This window comes from Brachyistius frenatus, unplaced genomic scaffold (assembly GCF_029030835.1).
Source record: "Brachyistius frenatus isolate BFR_SWC_R1_liver_20210118 unplaced genomic scaffold, ASM2903083v1 Contig_54, whole genome shotgun sequence".
Classification (NCBI taxonomy): domain Eukaryota; kingdom Metazoa; phylum Chordata; class Actinopteri; family Embiotocidae; genus Brachyistius; species Brachyistius frenatus.
The window spans coordinates 2198240-2215501 of NW_027210653.1; the positions used below are offsets into that span (position 1 = coordinate 2198240).

The 17262-nt window shown below is 41.9% G+C and overlaps 2 protein-coding genes across 3 annotated transcripts in view; one reads left to right on the top strand and one right to left on the bottom strand.

Moving 5' to 3' along the window:
- Positions 1–16923, bottom strand: part of LOC138624746 (collagen alpha-1(XXV) chain) — a 148812-nt gene extending 131889 nt beyond the window's left edge. Inside the window, exons 1-2 of the mRNA XM_069705223.1 lie at positions 16266–16923; positions 16038–16107 (exon numbers count right to left, since the gene is read on the bottom strand). Of these exons, the coding sequence (XP_069561324.1) occupies positions 16038–16107; positions 16266–16562 (367 nt within the window). The 5' untranslated portion in view covers positions 16563–16923. The remainder of the gene's footprint in view (positions 1–16037; positions 16108–16265) is intronic.
- LOC138624742 (uncharacterized) overlaps positions 1–17262 on the top strand; it is a 35969-nt gene that overhangs the window by 12135 nt on the left and 6572 nt on the right. Inside the window, exons 2-3 of one of the 2 annotated variants that reach the window (XM_069705217.1) lie at positions 6241–6362; positions 6874–6954. In XM_069705217.1, the coding sequence (XP_069561318.1) occupies positions 6349–6362; positions 6874–6954 (95 nt within the window). In that variant the 5' untranslated portion in view covers positions 6241–6348. The remainder of the gene's footprint in view (positions 1–6240; positions 6363–6873; positions 6955–17262) is intronic. The other variant, XM_069705218.1, reaches the window with a different exon arrangement.

A 17262-nucleotide genomic window follows, 5' to 3' on the forward strand; every position in this document is an offset into this window, starting at 1 on the left:
TGCTTCATCTCTGCTGCGCGTTTAGAGTTTCAGAGGCCTCTAATGAATGTGGTGAGTGCAGGTAAAAATCACAGCTATCCGTGACAATGGCGTGCCATCGGAGAGTCTACACCAAACGTTAAAAGTAACACTGGTGCACTGCTCTGCTCACGAGACAGAAAACACACTGACACGAGGACATTTACCCAGGATGAAACCTTTTCAGACCTTTGACGTTTTGTCACAAGAGATAGAGCAGTGTACCATTTACCATCATCAAAGTGTGCTATTCAGAGAAGGCACAGTCAACTCTCAGAGGCCCTGCTATTTTCATGAACCATTTAATGTCCAAAGACATTTATGCAATTTATCATTCTGAAACGTCACAGAAAAACACTCTCGCAGAGAGCATGTTTAAAAAACCCTGTTTGTTGCCTGTTCCCCCCCCTCCCCCCCACACTAACTGAGGCAAAAACCCAAATAAATCAATTTTCTGAGGCGTCTCATGGGGGATCCATATCAGCAGCGCACACACAGGCTGCTCCGCTTAAAAGGAAGTGCCCAACCAGTCTGGGTTTCTCTGTTTGTCATCGCTGCTTATTCTGGTCGCTTTTTTTTTTTAATTCGTTTCGCCCAGTCGATAAATCCGGTCAATATTTGAAGACCTCAAACAGTTTGCTTCCCCGTGCTCCTCTCACTGAAATTGTCGAGAGCTCTTGAGAAGACGATAGAGGCGACTGGACAAAGCAGACTAGCGCATAAGCTGCTACAGGAAAAAACGCAAATGTCTCTTGTGTTTGTAAAAGATAGTTTTGCTCCTAGTTTGAATCGAACACCTAAAAATGTCTTTTGTGTAGACGGTAGCAGAGAGGAGCAAAAAGGAGATTTTATTTTTTTAGTTGTTTTTTTGTTGTTTTTTGGGCAGATGACTCCTGTCAAGAAAAGAATATTTTTCTCCGGCTCGTTCTGTGCCACCATCATAAGCGATGGGAGATCTCATTTGACGAGTGCAGAGAGGGGAACAAAAAAAATCCGGGCAGCCTGAGTGCAGACAGCAGCACAAAGAGGCGATTTGAGTGAACAATTATTAGGCCGCACCAGACTTGACTGGTTTGAGTGCACATGGGAAATTCTTTAGCACATGGCAATTAAACACGGGTGGGTTTGGGAAGGGCCTTCAATGTGACCCAATTTTGACATCAAAAGGTGACGAGCATTGCCTTAATGATGTTTCTGTGACTTTTGCGCAACTTGTTTTGCAAGCATTTTGCCTCATTTTCTGAATTATTACCCTTCAGATTTGACTTCTGTCATGTAAATGTTAAACTCTGAATGCTGGAACAAGTTTTCCAGACACTTTTCCATCAAAATATGTGGTTGATTCATGCAACACAACTATTGTGCAGAAATATGGTTATCCAGAAACATAATATGGATTTGTCTCATAATGTCCAGGTAGCATGTATAAATATGGTGAGATTGTATTTCTTCATACTGCAGTCTTAAATGTTTTGCAAAAATATAAAAGGGATGTTTGATATGAATCCACTGCCAGCAGCTGCTGGATAAAGGGGCACACATCTGCCCCGGAGCTGTCCAGATTTAACAGAATTTAGCTGCCAGCCTTTCTAAACATCACTAATTTACATGTTGGATCTCCTGTGTTTAATCCTGACCAAAAACCAAAGAATTAAGACAACAAGTTGTCATTTTACAAAGGGTTCTGTGCCGCACTGTCAATGAGCGAAATTCCCCAAAATGTCACATTTCTCCTTTCGATGCACAAAATCCAGTCGTCCTTGAGAAGAGCGCTCAGCTCTTTCCGTCTGATGGCTTTCATAGCAGCTTCAGAAAAACTTTGGAAAGTCTAACACTTTAAAATTCTCCCAATGCAAACATAACAAAATAATGAAGACATGTTTTTTTTTTTCATATTTGTCAGATTGAAATTAGTTTGAGCACAAATACACATCTCAAATTGACTTGTGTGACACCAGATCTGGCAAGGCATTAGCAGCCTTGGTGCGAATGAGGGAAGTTGTTTCTTCACTCCGTCTCTTGTTGACTTTGGCCTGCATACGCTAATCTGAGAACAGGCCAGAGGGGAGCAGTCTACCTGGAGCAGAGACTGTCAGAAAACTATTAGGTGAAAGATATAGTGCGGTTTTCTTCTCTTGCGAGCCCTCAGTATTTGCCACTTGCAAAACATCTGAGCTTCTCCCCCTATGCAACACTGTCATTGTGCTATTCTTACAAAGCAGGGTGTAACCAAAAATAAGAACTTTATGCGAGGACTAAATGGACAAACGTTATGCAGTTTTTCTTAAACTTATGCATTCAGCAGAGCCTGCGACCATAACATAATGCCCGCTGCAGCAGGGCGATTTTGCAACCTAAAACTGGGCCGCTCTGACCTCCGTCAGCGCTGCGCTCTGCCTCAGGCGGCACCTCTCAGAGGTAGCTTCATATCCGGCACACTGATTTTGCCTCGTTTAACTACCACCAGCACAAACACAACCAAGAGGCCACAACCACACAGTGAGTCCAGCACTTAACAGTGATGGAGAACATTAAGGGTGGCGATGACTTTCAGCCATCTTTGTGTGTTCATTCTGTGATGAAAAGTCAAAGGATTTTCCTGAATATATACTGTGATACTCTCCTTTTTTTTTTTACCTTTAATATCCACGTCTGCAGAGACTGCCTATATTAACTATAACATTTCATTAATTTCATTCAACTCAGCAGCATTGTCTCAAACTGCAACTGGATCTAGGGCTGGCAAAGCACAGATTTATGGGTATGACATTCACAAGCAAGAGTGCCTTAACTCCAGTGGGACTCTGTGTTTCTTTGGTTTAAATCTTGAGTTCCACTGAGTTATGTCGTGTTATTCCCTGTTCCCACTCAGATGAAACCTACACCCTCGTATTATTGGGCCATGACATTTGCAGTAATGCAGATGCTTTGCCAGCTCCTGCCAACTGACCTCCATCTCAAAAGGGGGCTCCGAGTTCATAGGTGGGATAGCCAATAGCGCATGAATAACTGCTTTAAGAATAACAAGTACATGACCAGGTCTGTGCTGCACCGGAGATCTGACTGCAAACCCACACGTGTGCAAGACTTTCCTTCTCATTTATTACGTGACATAAAAGGAAAAAGGCTGTTGGAGCTGACAGCAAACGCATGCTGAGGCTGAAATACAATCGTCAATTTGGGTGTCAGTATGTATATGAAATGTTCCTTAAAATTGATATTACACATGCATTTGGCTGCATGAGAAATATAAACTAATCTGGTCCCCCTCTCACTCTCTGTTCCAAATATACTGTGCAAGTTCATACTCGTGGCATGTCATGTCATATTTAATCAGCCGAGATGTGCATCCTGTTAAGTCATGTTCCTTCTCCATGGCTATTAAAAAGCCTCTAATGTTCAACAGAGGCAGGGAGGGAGAAAGCTGTGAAGGTCATTTATTTTTGAAGGTCAAGGGCACCTACTCATCTTTTACTCTGAGAAAGTGACTATCTCTACCTGAAGCACTTCAAATCAGTCAAGCTGACACGCAGTAGATCTGCTACAAAGGAAAAAAAAAACATTTGTCTTTTTTTTTTTTTTTTTTTTTCTCCACGCTCACAATCGCAATAACCTTGACCACATACACTTCTTGAGTGAGTTATTACCAACCAAGTGGCCTGGAGAGTTTGGATAAAAAGTCTATACATTTTCCCTCGGTTTCACTGACTGACTCTGCTCTAGCTTTAAACAAGGAACATACATTGACATGAATAAAACTGTACAGACAGTAGGACAGCAGAGGGGACTTGCTTAAGAGACAAGAAATATCTACAGTGCACTAAAAACTTAAGGAGCTAAAATTGGCACCAATAAAATTGATAACTTTTGTTATCGGCAGGTGCCTGAGCGGCCAATATGGTCCTTCCGCAGCACAGTCTTAATGCCCAAAGAATCTATTTATGAGCATTAAATGAAGCCACAAGTCAACATACCATAAAAAAAAAAAAAAAAAATTAAAAATCGGAATATGATATACGTGGACACTATGGCACGCATGCATGTTCCAACACTTCCAGGCAGGTATAGGCATAGAATTTCAAGCATATGTTGAATGTATCCGGTGCATGCTCTACCGGAATCACTCTGCGGCTGCCGCAGCAGGTGGTAACTGGATGTATGAAATGACTGGCACCTCGAGTTCAAGGCAGCATGCAGACACAGTCAATTTTTTTTGATAAGTTTGGATTGCAGTGAGAGCGACAGTACGAGAAGTCTCATGAGACACGGAACTGCTTGAGATTGCAGCAGGGCTCATGGGAAGTGGCTCATGAACCTGAATCCCAAGCAAAGACTTGCAGAACTTCATGTGGATTGGTGGCGTCAAAAAGGTTGGTAGATGTAGTACAACTGAATGCGGTATCTGTGTTTCAGAGCACAAGACCAGAAGTTGTCACTGCCAGTCCCGAATACGTGCAATAAGCTATATTACGAATAGTAAAAATCTTGTAAAGATGCACAAACCTCTCAGACGAAGCCCTAAACTTTAACAAAGTTTGTGTGGGGACACAAAGAAAAGTTTGTAACTTAGATGAAACCCACAGAAAAACAAACCACTGCAGGAAATTTGGGTCATTGCTTAGAAAATATATTAATCGAAACATATTAATGCAAGTCATGGAACACTTAAAAGGCAACGCTGGCTGACTTTTTGTGTCTGAGCATTAAGTTTATGTTACATTCGGCACAAATGATGCATAATGCTTTTCTGTTTTCAAGGGAAATGTATAAAATATGCATGAGCTATTCTGATTTACAATCTCGTAACATTTCCACTTAGTAGGGCCGATTCATTAAAACCTAACAAACACAACTGCATGAATGCACTGAAACAACCCATCAACCTCTGAGCGAGCAGCATGAATCCAGATGAATGGCATTTTCAGCTGAGATAATCTTCCAGAGGGCACGCTGGAACAGAGAAAATACCACCCTAACCTTTAAATTTTGTAGAAGTATTTAAATTTTAATACGTGTTTAAAGTCAGTATGACTTCAGCTGAACTTTCACTGAGCCCAACCGAACATGATCTCAGAAATACGCGAAATGACGACAACTCGCCCAACCTTCCTTGGCTACTGCAGTACATGTCAGACTTTCCCCTCTAGTACTGCATATAAAGTGTTTAACAGTAGCAACAGTAACAAATACCACTGTGAAACTCGTTAATTTCCGAAACCATCTGTAAATAAACAAAGTAATATACTCATATCTTCCTTAGTTTTACAACTAGTGCGAGGTTACTACTGTACAAGCTAATTAGCTGAAAATGCCAAATTTCACAGCATGCAGAGGCCGTCAGACTCACCACTTTAATCACTCCTCAATTTATTTGTTGTTTTCGCTTTTTGAAAGGCTGCAAACAGACACAATCTCCCAATGTATTGAGATACCACATGTAGTTCTTATGTGACGGACTTTAAGTTTTAGTAATTTGAGACAACACTTTTTACTTGCATGAGAAATTGAGGATGTTGACTAACTGCTGTGTCAGCCCTGAATGGATTTATAAATTCCTCAAAATAGTGTAGTTCGCTAATGATATCCTCTTCTTAGCAATGATGGCTAGTGTACTGTATAGGTATTAAGCCAGCTGGTTGGGGACAAACACCCAATTTTGCTTTTACATTTGAAAAGTTTCAAAAGTAAGACACAGCTCTAGTCTTAGTAGCAGTAGTAGTCAATGTGGCTAAGCTGTGATGGATATTGCTGGGGTTCAACAAACATTCAATTCACAGTTTTACTTCTCTGCATTCCTGATCAACTGTAATCTAACAGCCACTTATTCAAAGTACTTACTAAATTTACCCACTGTGGGATTAATAAAGTCTAAATCTAAGAATTAAAAAAAAAAAAAAATCACAATTCTAAACTGGTCCAAAAAAGAGCAGCAGTAAAGGATGCAGATAAGTGCAGTTCTTATACCTCTGCCACTGTGTCCCAAAGCAGTCCCTCCATCTAATACTACCAATCAGATAAACTATTTTCAGGCCGCCATACGCAGCATCAATGCCGTTTATCAAGCTGTCAGAAATTACTATTTAACCAGCCGTCTAGCCTGCTTGGACCGTATCATATGGCCGGCCAATTAAATTAAAGTGCATAGGGTTGTCTGTCTCACCACTGGGTTTTCCAGGCCTTAACTGTGGCTTACACAGCTGTTTCTACCCTCTTCTTCATCAGATACAAGGGTAGGCCCCTCAAAGCAAGACTGTCTGAACTCTGACCAGACCATGAGGCAACTCTCTGCAAATCAATTCATCTTTACCAACAGCGACGCAGTATTTACGCATGTACATTTGCAGGTATGTTCATTTTGGCAAGTTGCTACTTCGGGCCCTGCATCCTTTGAGACTAATTATTTCATTGCATGAGATTAATTGTATACAAACGGGGAGAAAGTATTCATAAATAGTGAGGAAAAATAATATTGCATTTGCATTCATCAGAAAACCACATTCCACACCGTTTAACATCACAGCCTGCTGAGAAAATTGAGAATGAATGGCTTCAAACCATGTATTTCATGCCTTCTCCCTCTTTTAAATTAGAAAATAAAATTAACCAAACCACAATTGCATAAAAAAAAAAAAAAAAAAACTCCCCCACTGGTAATAGATCGAGTTACCAATTCTACAGTGAGGGACGACAGGGTTTCACGAATGATTGCATGTTTCTGTGGTAGTGCTGTCTCCACATGTTTGCGAGTGGGATTATCCACGTATTTTGTGATCCAGTGTCCACGGGTGTGCAACGGCATGTTTGTGAGTGCACATTGGCTCAAGTATTTGCTCTGTGTGTTTATTACCCTCTCAGATCTACAGCAGGACTCATATTTCATGTCACATTTAGCAGCTTTGAGACGGAAGAGCCGGCTGGCAAAGTGCAAGTCCCCCGGTGAGCGGTGGTGAGGAAGGAAGGGGGAGGGAGGGCATCGAACACGCCAACAAGATCTCAAGCAGGACATTCTTGAATCTTAAACTGGACATGGACGGGGACAGTGAAAAACAAGAGGGTCTCTCTCACTGGCAAACACCCTAAAAATCTAGTAGCGTCTGACCCAGTGAACAGGAAACACCAACGGTCTGATCCAACAGTTTGGACTGCTCGGTTTTCTTTTGAGTCTCAGATCTCGGTGGCGTCCCGGGGGTAGTCTGGGAGAATACATCATCTGGCCAGCCGCTGGGCAAACCCCGCTTGCCGCCATCACTTTTTCCACTTTCAGAAGAAATCGCCTGATTCCCTGCCGTCTTTGGGTTGCTTGAGGGACAGCGTGCTTGTTTTTGCTGAGACTTACATGGTTTAAAAATGTAAAAGAGACCGCTCTCAATAAATGTTTGCACCTAGAGTAAATACATTTTCCGAAAGGGTTACTGCCAATGCTGTGTTAGGTGTAAGACTGATTTATCTTAGAAATGTAAGGCCCCCTCCACTCAAAAATGTATTTTGGTCAATCCTACTTCTCTTGAATGTCCAAGCTTCACTGCACAGAGTGATGGATGTTCACAGTATGAAGGCCGTTTTCTAATTCTTCACCTGAAAGTGGAAACTTTCTCTGAACTCGCGTAAAATCTGAGCTTGAGGCGTGTACCGGCAAAGAGGATTTGTGACATCACACAACTAATTTGGAAGTTAATTGTGGGCCAATGTGCAACACACGGACGAAGTCTGCAGTGCACGTACGAAGCGATTGGTCTTTAATTGATGTAGGAGGCATATTACACCCTGACAGAAATGAAAAATATGTGTATATTCATAGATTCTGGGGTTTTCAATTAGAGAGAAAGCACTGGTTAAATTTTGAGAATTTCCATCAAGGTGATTGAACTTATTGTTAAAAAGAAAAACCATATCAGAAAAACATTATTTTTGCTTTTGCAGAATAGTTTTCATATATTTCTAAACATGGCTGCACAGCAAAAAGAAATTGAATAATTTCTATTTAATGGAATTTTAAGTATTTATGTGAGGTAAGAGCATCTCTGGCAAGGTGCTGCCCAGGTAGAAGCTGCACTTGCATTTAGAAGCTGCACATGAATGATTTGAGGTGTCAGAAAAAAAGGGTAAGCATTACTTTTATTTTTTACTAAAATTAGGGTAATATGGCATTTTTGGGAGAGCATGGAGGGTTTTCTACTGTACTATCCTACAATTGCCATATTCATTAAATAAGAAAATTAATATTTGCATTTTGACATAAGCAGAGGACAACAGTCTGACATAGATATGCCCATTTTGACAAACATCAAACATGTGGAGGTTCTACGTTATTAGTTTCCAGCAAAGAGCTTGTCGTGTTTTCGCGAGCCGATGTTATCAACACAACGCTCGCTCTGTTCTTTTAGTAGCTCATGTTTCAAAAATAGTGTGTGAGGCTGATATACAGTATTTGCTAACCAATTCTAGTTCATCATCTGAATGTTATGCTTTGCCTCTTTCAGTTATTAATAGTTAATGGAGTTATTTCAATTTGATACTGCGATGTCTTGTTGAGATACTTGGAGCAGGTTGTTGCAGTTTCGGGCAGGAGTCAGAATAACATGGTACAAACACTTTGGAGATTCTTCAATTTTTCCAAACATAAAACACAAGGTACCCATCTATACATTGTTTTTAGAAATTCCCACAAATAACGGCAAGACTATATTAATGATAGTATGCATGTCAGGCACAAGTTGGCAAAATTATAGCTTCCTTTGGGGTTTGTTTTTTTTGCACACCAGCCTGTTTTATTTGTAGTGTCTGTTCTTATTAAGCTGATGGAAGACAGAGCAGCAGCAACTGTGCCCCTCACCCTCCATCCTCCATGCCTGTGAGGGCTGAGAGTCCTGGGGCACAAAGCCAGAGGGGAGGGACGCGGGTGGGAGAGCATGTGGGGAGCGCCTCAGGGGTTCCCAGTTTTCTTTGCTATTCTGGAGCCCAGAGTTTCCATGACATGGGTGAACGCTGGCATCGCCGTGCTTTACTGATTTTAAATTAATGACAGACACTGGAAGGTCACTCCTACATTGAAAACAAATGAAAAAGGAATTGTTTCATGGAGACAGTGTGGACTTGATTGGATACTGTAGTCTGATTTTTTTTTTTTTTTCATTTTGCTAGCATCAGCCCAGTAATGCTTCACAAATAGGAATTACTGACTACATCAAATGTATCCCAGGAGACCTTGAATAAGACAGTCTGGTAAAAGACATTGCAGTGGCTTAAAAAGCACCAAATTTTTTTTTTTAAAAAGCACCATGTTGAACAGCAGATGAGCTGTTCCAAGTGTCTAACACCAGAAAAAGTCCCCCTTGTCTCTTTGATTACTTGCAGGTCAGGGATGAATATGTGGGTGCGTGAAGGGAGGCGAAGTTAGGCCTTTACAAAGGAGACTTCAGTATTTTTCAGAAGGAGGAGGACGTTTGACACTTTCAATCAAGTGTCAGAGGGCAGCCAGCGCTATGAGGCAGAGAGGTCGTGAGTCGCCTTTTGTGAACAACTTGCCACCCAGCTCTGAGAGAGGCCTGCTGGATCCTGAGAGAGGGGGCATCCAGAGGGACCCACAGCAGTGACTTCACACGGGAGGTTACAGGGCAGTGGAAGGAGAGGTTATGTTGTATCACGACCACCGGGGTGTTCATTTGAATGGGCACACACCTTGTCACAAGCCAGAAATGCAAACATGGTGCTTCTTTATCCTTTTCTTCAACGTTTAAAACGAGAGATTTGCTTTAGTGCAACGCAAACAACACTGCAACAAATACGGTTTCAGACCTTCCTGCAAACATCACACCTTCGTAGATGTGTCAAGACGACAGATATGTTCAAATCATAGACCGTATGTGAAAGTGGAAGAAGCTTCCGGGTCTGAAAAGCGAGGCAAACACAAAAGTGCCTACAACTGCTATACCAACGGGGGCTGCTGCGGGTTGGCTCCAAAAAGCTTCTGGTTCCATAGACTCCCATTCATCTTCTCTCGTTAAATACGACATACATTTTTTTGTTTTCCACAAGTCACTGTGGTGTCATTTGCTAAACTCACTCCTTCTCTTATTAGTTTTCTGCATCTGAAAATAATTCCATCATTAATTAGATATTAGACCTGAAAAAGGAGTTTGATTGACAGGCATGTAGTACAATCGGGTTTCCACTAAAGGTGGCCAAGTGTAGTGTCCTTGGAGATTGAGTCAGATCCTCCCAAGCTCGTCCAAATATGGCCACTTCTGGCTAAAAAAAAAAATAGCAAGATGGTGACGGCCAAAATACTGAACTTCAGCCCTCACAATGGCAGTTCACAAACCAATGGGTGACGTCACTGTTGATTGCCACTTGGTTCGAATGCAGTACATCCAATAGGAAAACCATACAACTGCAATTCAACACATTGGGTGACATCCACGCACTTACTGAAGCCTTGACTAAAACCACTATAAACTATGAATAAATTTGCTCCACCTTTATTTAGTATAGTCTGAATGTTATTGTTCAGCTTTATGTTTTGATGATTCAGAAAACATGCATCGTCTTACAAACACAGTCTATTTTGGAAGCAAATGCATGTCAATTAAAAAAAGAAAGGGAGACAATTCTTTTATTCAATGGTGGAGAGTGCTGTTAAGTTGTGGTGATGGAAATCCCTTCATTTAACTCCAAGTAGTGACTGTACAAGCGGCCAAGACAGGATCTCCGAGTTTCCTGCTTTATTCCACACAAAATGACGCCTGAGGATCACCGCCAGGAAATGTTCAAGGACACATGAGATGAACCATTAGGCACGGGCATTTCGATTCCTCCCCTCCCCTCCCGTTCTTTTGGCCCCAGCCTGAGGGGCTTCACTCTCCAGCCGAGTGCTGTTGTGACATAGCTCATATAAAAATCATGTGATCTACTCGCCATTCGGAGTGTCCCCTCAGGTTAATGTGTAATAAAAAGAAAAGTGTGCCAGCCTTTCATACCCCCACAGTCGTTTCCAGTGCTTTCAGCTGGCATGCCTTGCCATCTCCCATGAAAACTGCTGTGTCAAAGGTATAAAGAAGCCATCTGTGCTCTTTCCAGCATCCTGCCCTTTATAATCAACCTCCTGTGAGAATTGAAAATTAGGTTAAATGTACTGCTTGTGACGATTCATCGTGATAAATCACATCACGGTCATTTATTGGGGCTGATAGAAAATACGAGTTGAATAAGACAGGCTTTTCATGCATAGACTGACCCCTGCAAGATGTCACTCACTACGTGGAGTGCATAATGCTCTTGATTTTTATGGAGATACACTTGTAAGCAATTGAGCAGCAATCAAAATCCTAATTGCCCATTCACCGCTGCCTCCAGGCGAAGCTTCCCAAACTCCATCGTCGTCTCGGAACTCACTTGGTCACAAAGACGGCCGACCCTGACTCACCTAACCAGAAGCAGCTGGCCACAGCGGCTACCTGGAAGTCTGCTTAGCTTTACCTAACACTTGGTAATTACATGGCTATTAGGGCACCTCCCAGTACCAAGCCACACCGAGGGCTTAATTCAAAAGCTGTCAGTGATTAATAACCAGTTGCCTACTGAGGTGAGGATATCTGAGGGGATTGGCACAACTGTAACTGTATCAAGTCACTGTGATTACACACTGAGGTGGACAGGGGGAGTGAAACCCAGCGTGGGCACAGGGAGTTGAAAAGGAGGAATTAGGCTGAGAAAGCTGTGACTTGTGTGCATTTAGTTTTGCTTTCGGTAAGTCAAGCCAAGAGTTGAAAAGCAAGACAAAAGGAATTGCTGCATCTGCTTGTGATTTTATTTTGAAACTTGAAGACACAACATGCAGCTGACATGACCCGCTGCTGACCCTTTGACAATTAGTGTTGGGTGTTTGTTGGGGAAAAACATACTTAAGTCCCCATTACAAGTTATATGTTGACATTTTCTCAAGAGTACTTCTTCTGGCGTTAAGCTGACAGGCTTTTTGAAGCGCTAACTTCAAGAAATGCTGCAGAGTGGGGAAAGGGGATGCAACAGGGAAAGAGCAACAGCACGTTTTATTATGGTCCCATTAAACAACAGACCCTGCATGGAATGCAGATCGCAAGAGAGGAGAAGGTACACAACCCCTCCTCCCCCCACCCAAAAAACAGCCTACCACTGCTGAAACAATTATGAGCAGGACTGGCTTCACAGTGTCCAACACAAAGTGGGTGTGACTTCAGACATTTTTACTCCACGTTGGTTTGCCATGTTTGCTTTTTGCCCGAAACCCAAAACTATTTACATCAAATGTCGGGCGTAAAACATATTTTTCAGACAACGTGCAGTCCAGAAAAAAAACCACATGGGTTCAACATGAAAATGTGAAGTGGAGCCCTTTAATAATTTAGCGTTGCACCTGTATTGTTGGACTGACCAACAGTATGCCTGACAGTCGGAAAATACAAAAATAAAACTCAACACACCGAATCAGAAAAAAACTGTCTTTTTGATTTCATACATTCTTCCTTCTTCTCAACACCTGGCACCTACATTACACACAATGTAACTTTACTGCGGACAGTTTAGTCCATAGACTGTGGACGTAGCTTCAACTTCTCTCATGAAATACGAAGTCAATAAATAAAAGTAATTTTGGTTTCGTAAGCTAAACTCACTCCTTCTTATTGGTTTTCTGACAGTCCATCCTAAAATAATCTTATCATTATTTATTTCATTACATTTCATTCAGCTGGCGCTTCTATCCAAAGCGACTTACAATAAGTGCATTTCAACCATGAGGGTACAAATTCAGAACAACAACAATCAAGAAAGTACAATTTTCTTCAAGAAAGGCAAAATACAAAGTGCTATGAGTAAGTGCTACTAAAGTGCTACCTATTCAGAAGAGGTGTGTTTTTAGTTTGCGGCGGAAGATGTACAGACTTTCCGCTGTCCTGATGTCGGTGGGGAGCTCATTCCACCATTTAGGAGCCAGGAGGGCAAACAGTTGCAATTTTTTTTGAGTGTTTAGCTCGCAGTGAGGGAGCGACAAGAATTTATGAAATAAGCTTTAAAAAGCTGTGTGTTTTTCGGGGCATGTCTGTTTGATAACGGCCTCACAATGTGTCATAAATGTGTTAACCTGCTAGTGGTGCAACAGGCAAAGACAAGGGATGACCAAAGTCAGCAGTATTCATCCACCGGGGCCCACATATGTCATCCAAATAACACATCCAAATGAAACACTTCAGCCTGGACCAAAGTGGTGGACCGAATGACTGACAGACTCACTGCCGTCCATCCATCGCGGTAAACAATCTCATTTTAGGAACCAAGCGATCGGTGTCAAAACGCTTTTAGTCACTTAGAAGCTAATAACCGAGTGCTAAATGACAGCAATACCAAGCACTGTTAAGATGACAAATGGCACCAGCTTTACTTTTTTTTTTTTAACCACAAATTACATCGGCATGAATAAAACACACTTAAAGTTCACGACAGACTTTCTCTGACAATGAAGGCAAAAATGTCCTCAGACTCAGGAGCAACCTATAAAATATCCCCAAGCTATGGACCATTGCTCTGTCTATCCAACCACTCCATCTTCTTTGACAGCAATAAAGTGAAGACTGTGAAAAGCACATTACTGCCCTTCTCTCTAAGAAAAAAGAAGCCACATCTGAGCCACAGGCTGTCTCCTAGACAGAAGAGGGGCGAGATATTGAGTGAACCCATTCAGAATTCATAGAGTAGAAAGTAATTTGCCTGGAAAAACCTCCAGAGCACTAAAAAAAAAGTATGCTGCAAGTTGCATGTGGAATACTACATGCACGTATTAAAATACACTGCAGAGTCTCCAAAGCATACTGACGATATATGCGTTTGATGTTAAAACACGGTTCCAAAAAGAAGGGATAAGCGCTGAACATAAAAAAAAAAAGTTGATCAGAGAGTCTGACTTGTCACCAGCTTCCAGGATCGAGCTTGGTGCCGCCTTGGTTTTAGCATCGTCGCGCTTCATTTGATGTGAAATGTTTTCGTTGTTTTAGTTCTGCCCTTTACAGAAATGTGGTGGGAGAAAATAAATGGCAGACATATGATCGGGATTGAGAACAGAGAGCAGCATGATTGTGAGAGTCTCATTATTGTTAATACTTCCAGTACTTCTAGCTCATTAATTCAGACATGCCCACTCAGCAGAGGAGTCATTTGCAGTTGATAAAACCACTTGTGAAAACTAAAGAAATCAGATCATTCATTCAGGATTATCACTTTCACTGGCCTTTTCTTCTTTTACTTATGTCTTTATAATAGACCTCATTATAATTGTACTGTGCGGTCTGGTGGAGTGAATGTTTTTGTTTTTCCCTCCAAATAGGAGGTCAAAGGTCAGGGTCAACAACAGAGCAATCCCTTTGGTTGTGATTCAACATCTTGCATGGGGACACATCTGTGCTGTTACACAGATGCTCCATCAAAAAAAGAAAAAAAAAACCAAAAAAATCCAACCACGGACTATACACTATGACTTTTCCAGAAAAGGTCGCCTACAGTGTGTTCACACTTACTGTGTAACATTCCCAGCTGGAGCAGACTGAGGCTGCGATGCGGACCGATTCCTCTCCACCAAACTTTAAGTAGTAAAAATATGTGTGAGCTCCCTGCAGCATCTAGTCTACCAAGTGGTTTAGCAGTGTAGTTACACAGACACCGGTCTTGCAGAAATGAACATGAGGTTAACATGTGGTTCAGTCAGAGCACATGTTTAGTGACATCTGATCTACAAAAGGTAATATGGTACACTTTTCATATCAAGGATCTCATACACATTTAAAGAAGCCGAGGATCCTGTCTGACAACCTCTAGGAATTACGAGTGATTGTAGGTGACCCTGATCAGACATTATTGAAGGAGCTCATAGTAATATTTCAGTATATCAATGAAAAAAAGCACGTCAAGATAACACTTAAATAAACGTGTTTAATGAAATCCTAAAGAAATTCACATGTAATTGCTGCCCTGTGAAAACCCCATAAATCCAAAATGTTGACATTTTTAAGAAAAGCAGCCCTGTTTTCAGCTTTGTAATGACGCATTTTTTTCAGATGATCAGGTCGCTCACAGTTTGTTTAGCTTAAAAGGTGAATTGTCTCAACTCATTAGGAAACAATCCTCCAGTTCACCCGAGAAATTCAAAATCATCAAAATGGCTTTCGTGCAGCAATGACGTGATGCTTCCTCTGATCAATGTGAAGAAAATATTTTTAAAAGCTAAAAAAAATTGCACTATATATGCTTGTAGTTTACAACCATTAGTTTTGACATAACATAAAGAAAATTCAATGCACAGACTTATTTTAGCTGCTCAACCATCTGAATGTTACTTAAAACTGGATACTGTGCTGACGAATATCTGTCCATACTGTCAGAAAATCTTTTCCACTGCATTGAGGCTGCAGCTGTCCGTCATACATCCAGCACTGACTGTTTTCTCTAAATAATAACACCCTCATTGGTGCACAATGACGACTAGCATGGTGGAAGTTGAGAATAATGGGATGTTACAGTTCATGCTCCCACAGTGGTGCACTGACTGACCCAACCTTAACACCATCCAAAAAACGCAATGCTGACCAAAGCTGAAGGAACAAATGTTTCCATCTACTGGTGAGAAATGTAAATTTCAAGTTTCTTGTCTTTTTTTTTTTTTTTTTCTTTTGTGGACAAGGGAGCAGGCAACATCACAAGTCAAACAACCTCTCAGCACCTCTATGTATAGACCACTGTTAAATACCTGTCTTTCTGTTAAGTGTAATGGCTGGTCAGCTGTCTGCGTCCTTCACAGCAGACCTCCACAAACTATCAACACTATCCAGGCAAACTGTCATGTGTCATCGGTTTCAATGAAATGAACTAAGAACCTGTCCAGAAAGCTCCCATTCATTCATGACATCAACTCTGGTCTGAGTCAAACAGGCTTCAAACCCCGCACCTCACGCTGCTCCATACAACCAAACACACGTTAGAGAAGTAGTGTATTTTACCTGGAGGGCAGTTGCATTCAGGTGACGTTTGTCTGGCTGTCCGAATCTTCACAAAATTCTCATAGGAGCGCTGAAATGTCAAAAGAAAGTCATGTTCATTCATGTGCGCACGGCTCTTAAATCAACCTATTTGCGTGGATTTGTTTACTGAGACCGAGTCAATTAACAGGCAGTTACGCGACTGAAAACAATTAACTCATGAAGAGCAAGTGCAAAAGCCGATCTTACCTGAGAGAGCAGCTCATCCACTCTTTCTTGAATTACTGAATTCAAATCATCCACAGAGTAGCCGGGGGCATGGATGAAGGTGTGCTCGCCTTTCCCACTCTCCAAATCCACAACTCGGTCCTTGATATCAGCGGTGTTAATGCTCAGAAGGATGCAAAATGCGATGGACGCCACTGAACATAAAGACGAGATTATGTTCAGCGCTGTTGTGCGACAATATTGTCGCTTCTGATGCGCCTCTTCTTTCTCCATTTTTTCCACGCACTTAGATGCTCCTCTTGCCTCCGCGATCTCCATTTAACTACAACTACACGCACTGTTGGCAGCAAACCGCATCTGGCGCGGAGTCACGAATTTATGGTACACTGCTCTGTGTGTGTGTGTGTGTGTGTGTGTGTGTGTGTGTGTGTGTGTGTGTCGGTGTGTGCCTGCGACGCGTCGTTCACGTACAGTGACTTTGTGGTGACAGCGACAGATAGATGAGTGGAGCGCCGCTCCGCTCCAGCCAAAGCAAGTCAACCTGTCTGACGACGTGTTGGGGCTCCTGCTAACTTGTTGCACGGAGCTTTGCACAGTAGTCCACAGCAGAGGAAACTGCTATTATGCACAATAAAGTAGAAAGAGAGACTGGGGAGCGAGAAGGCAGTTGCGCATGTAGTTGAGACAGCATTACCACTCGGAGCTTTTCCATAGCGCAGGCATGCTCCCCCTCATTACTGCAACAACACGCCTCCTACGTGTCCTGGCTGATTAACATAATTTATTGACCCGCTCCTTTTGTCCTTTTGTGTCCAATTGACATTAGTTGATATGAAGTGCAGTTACATTGTTTGTTTTTTTTACACTTCTGGAGCAATGAAACGCTGCGTAAAAAGTCTTACAGAGGATTACGAGCTTCGGTTTGTGAAAATGATGGCTCACTTTGAGGATTCTGCAAGATAGAAAGCACGTTTAAGGACAATAGTTAATGAAATGATCGTGTTATCTAGAATTGAAG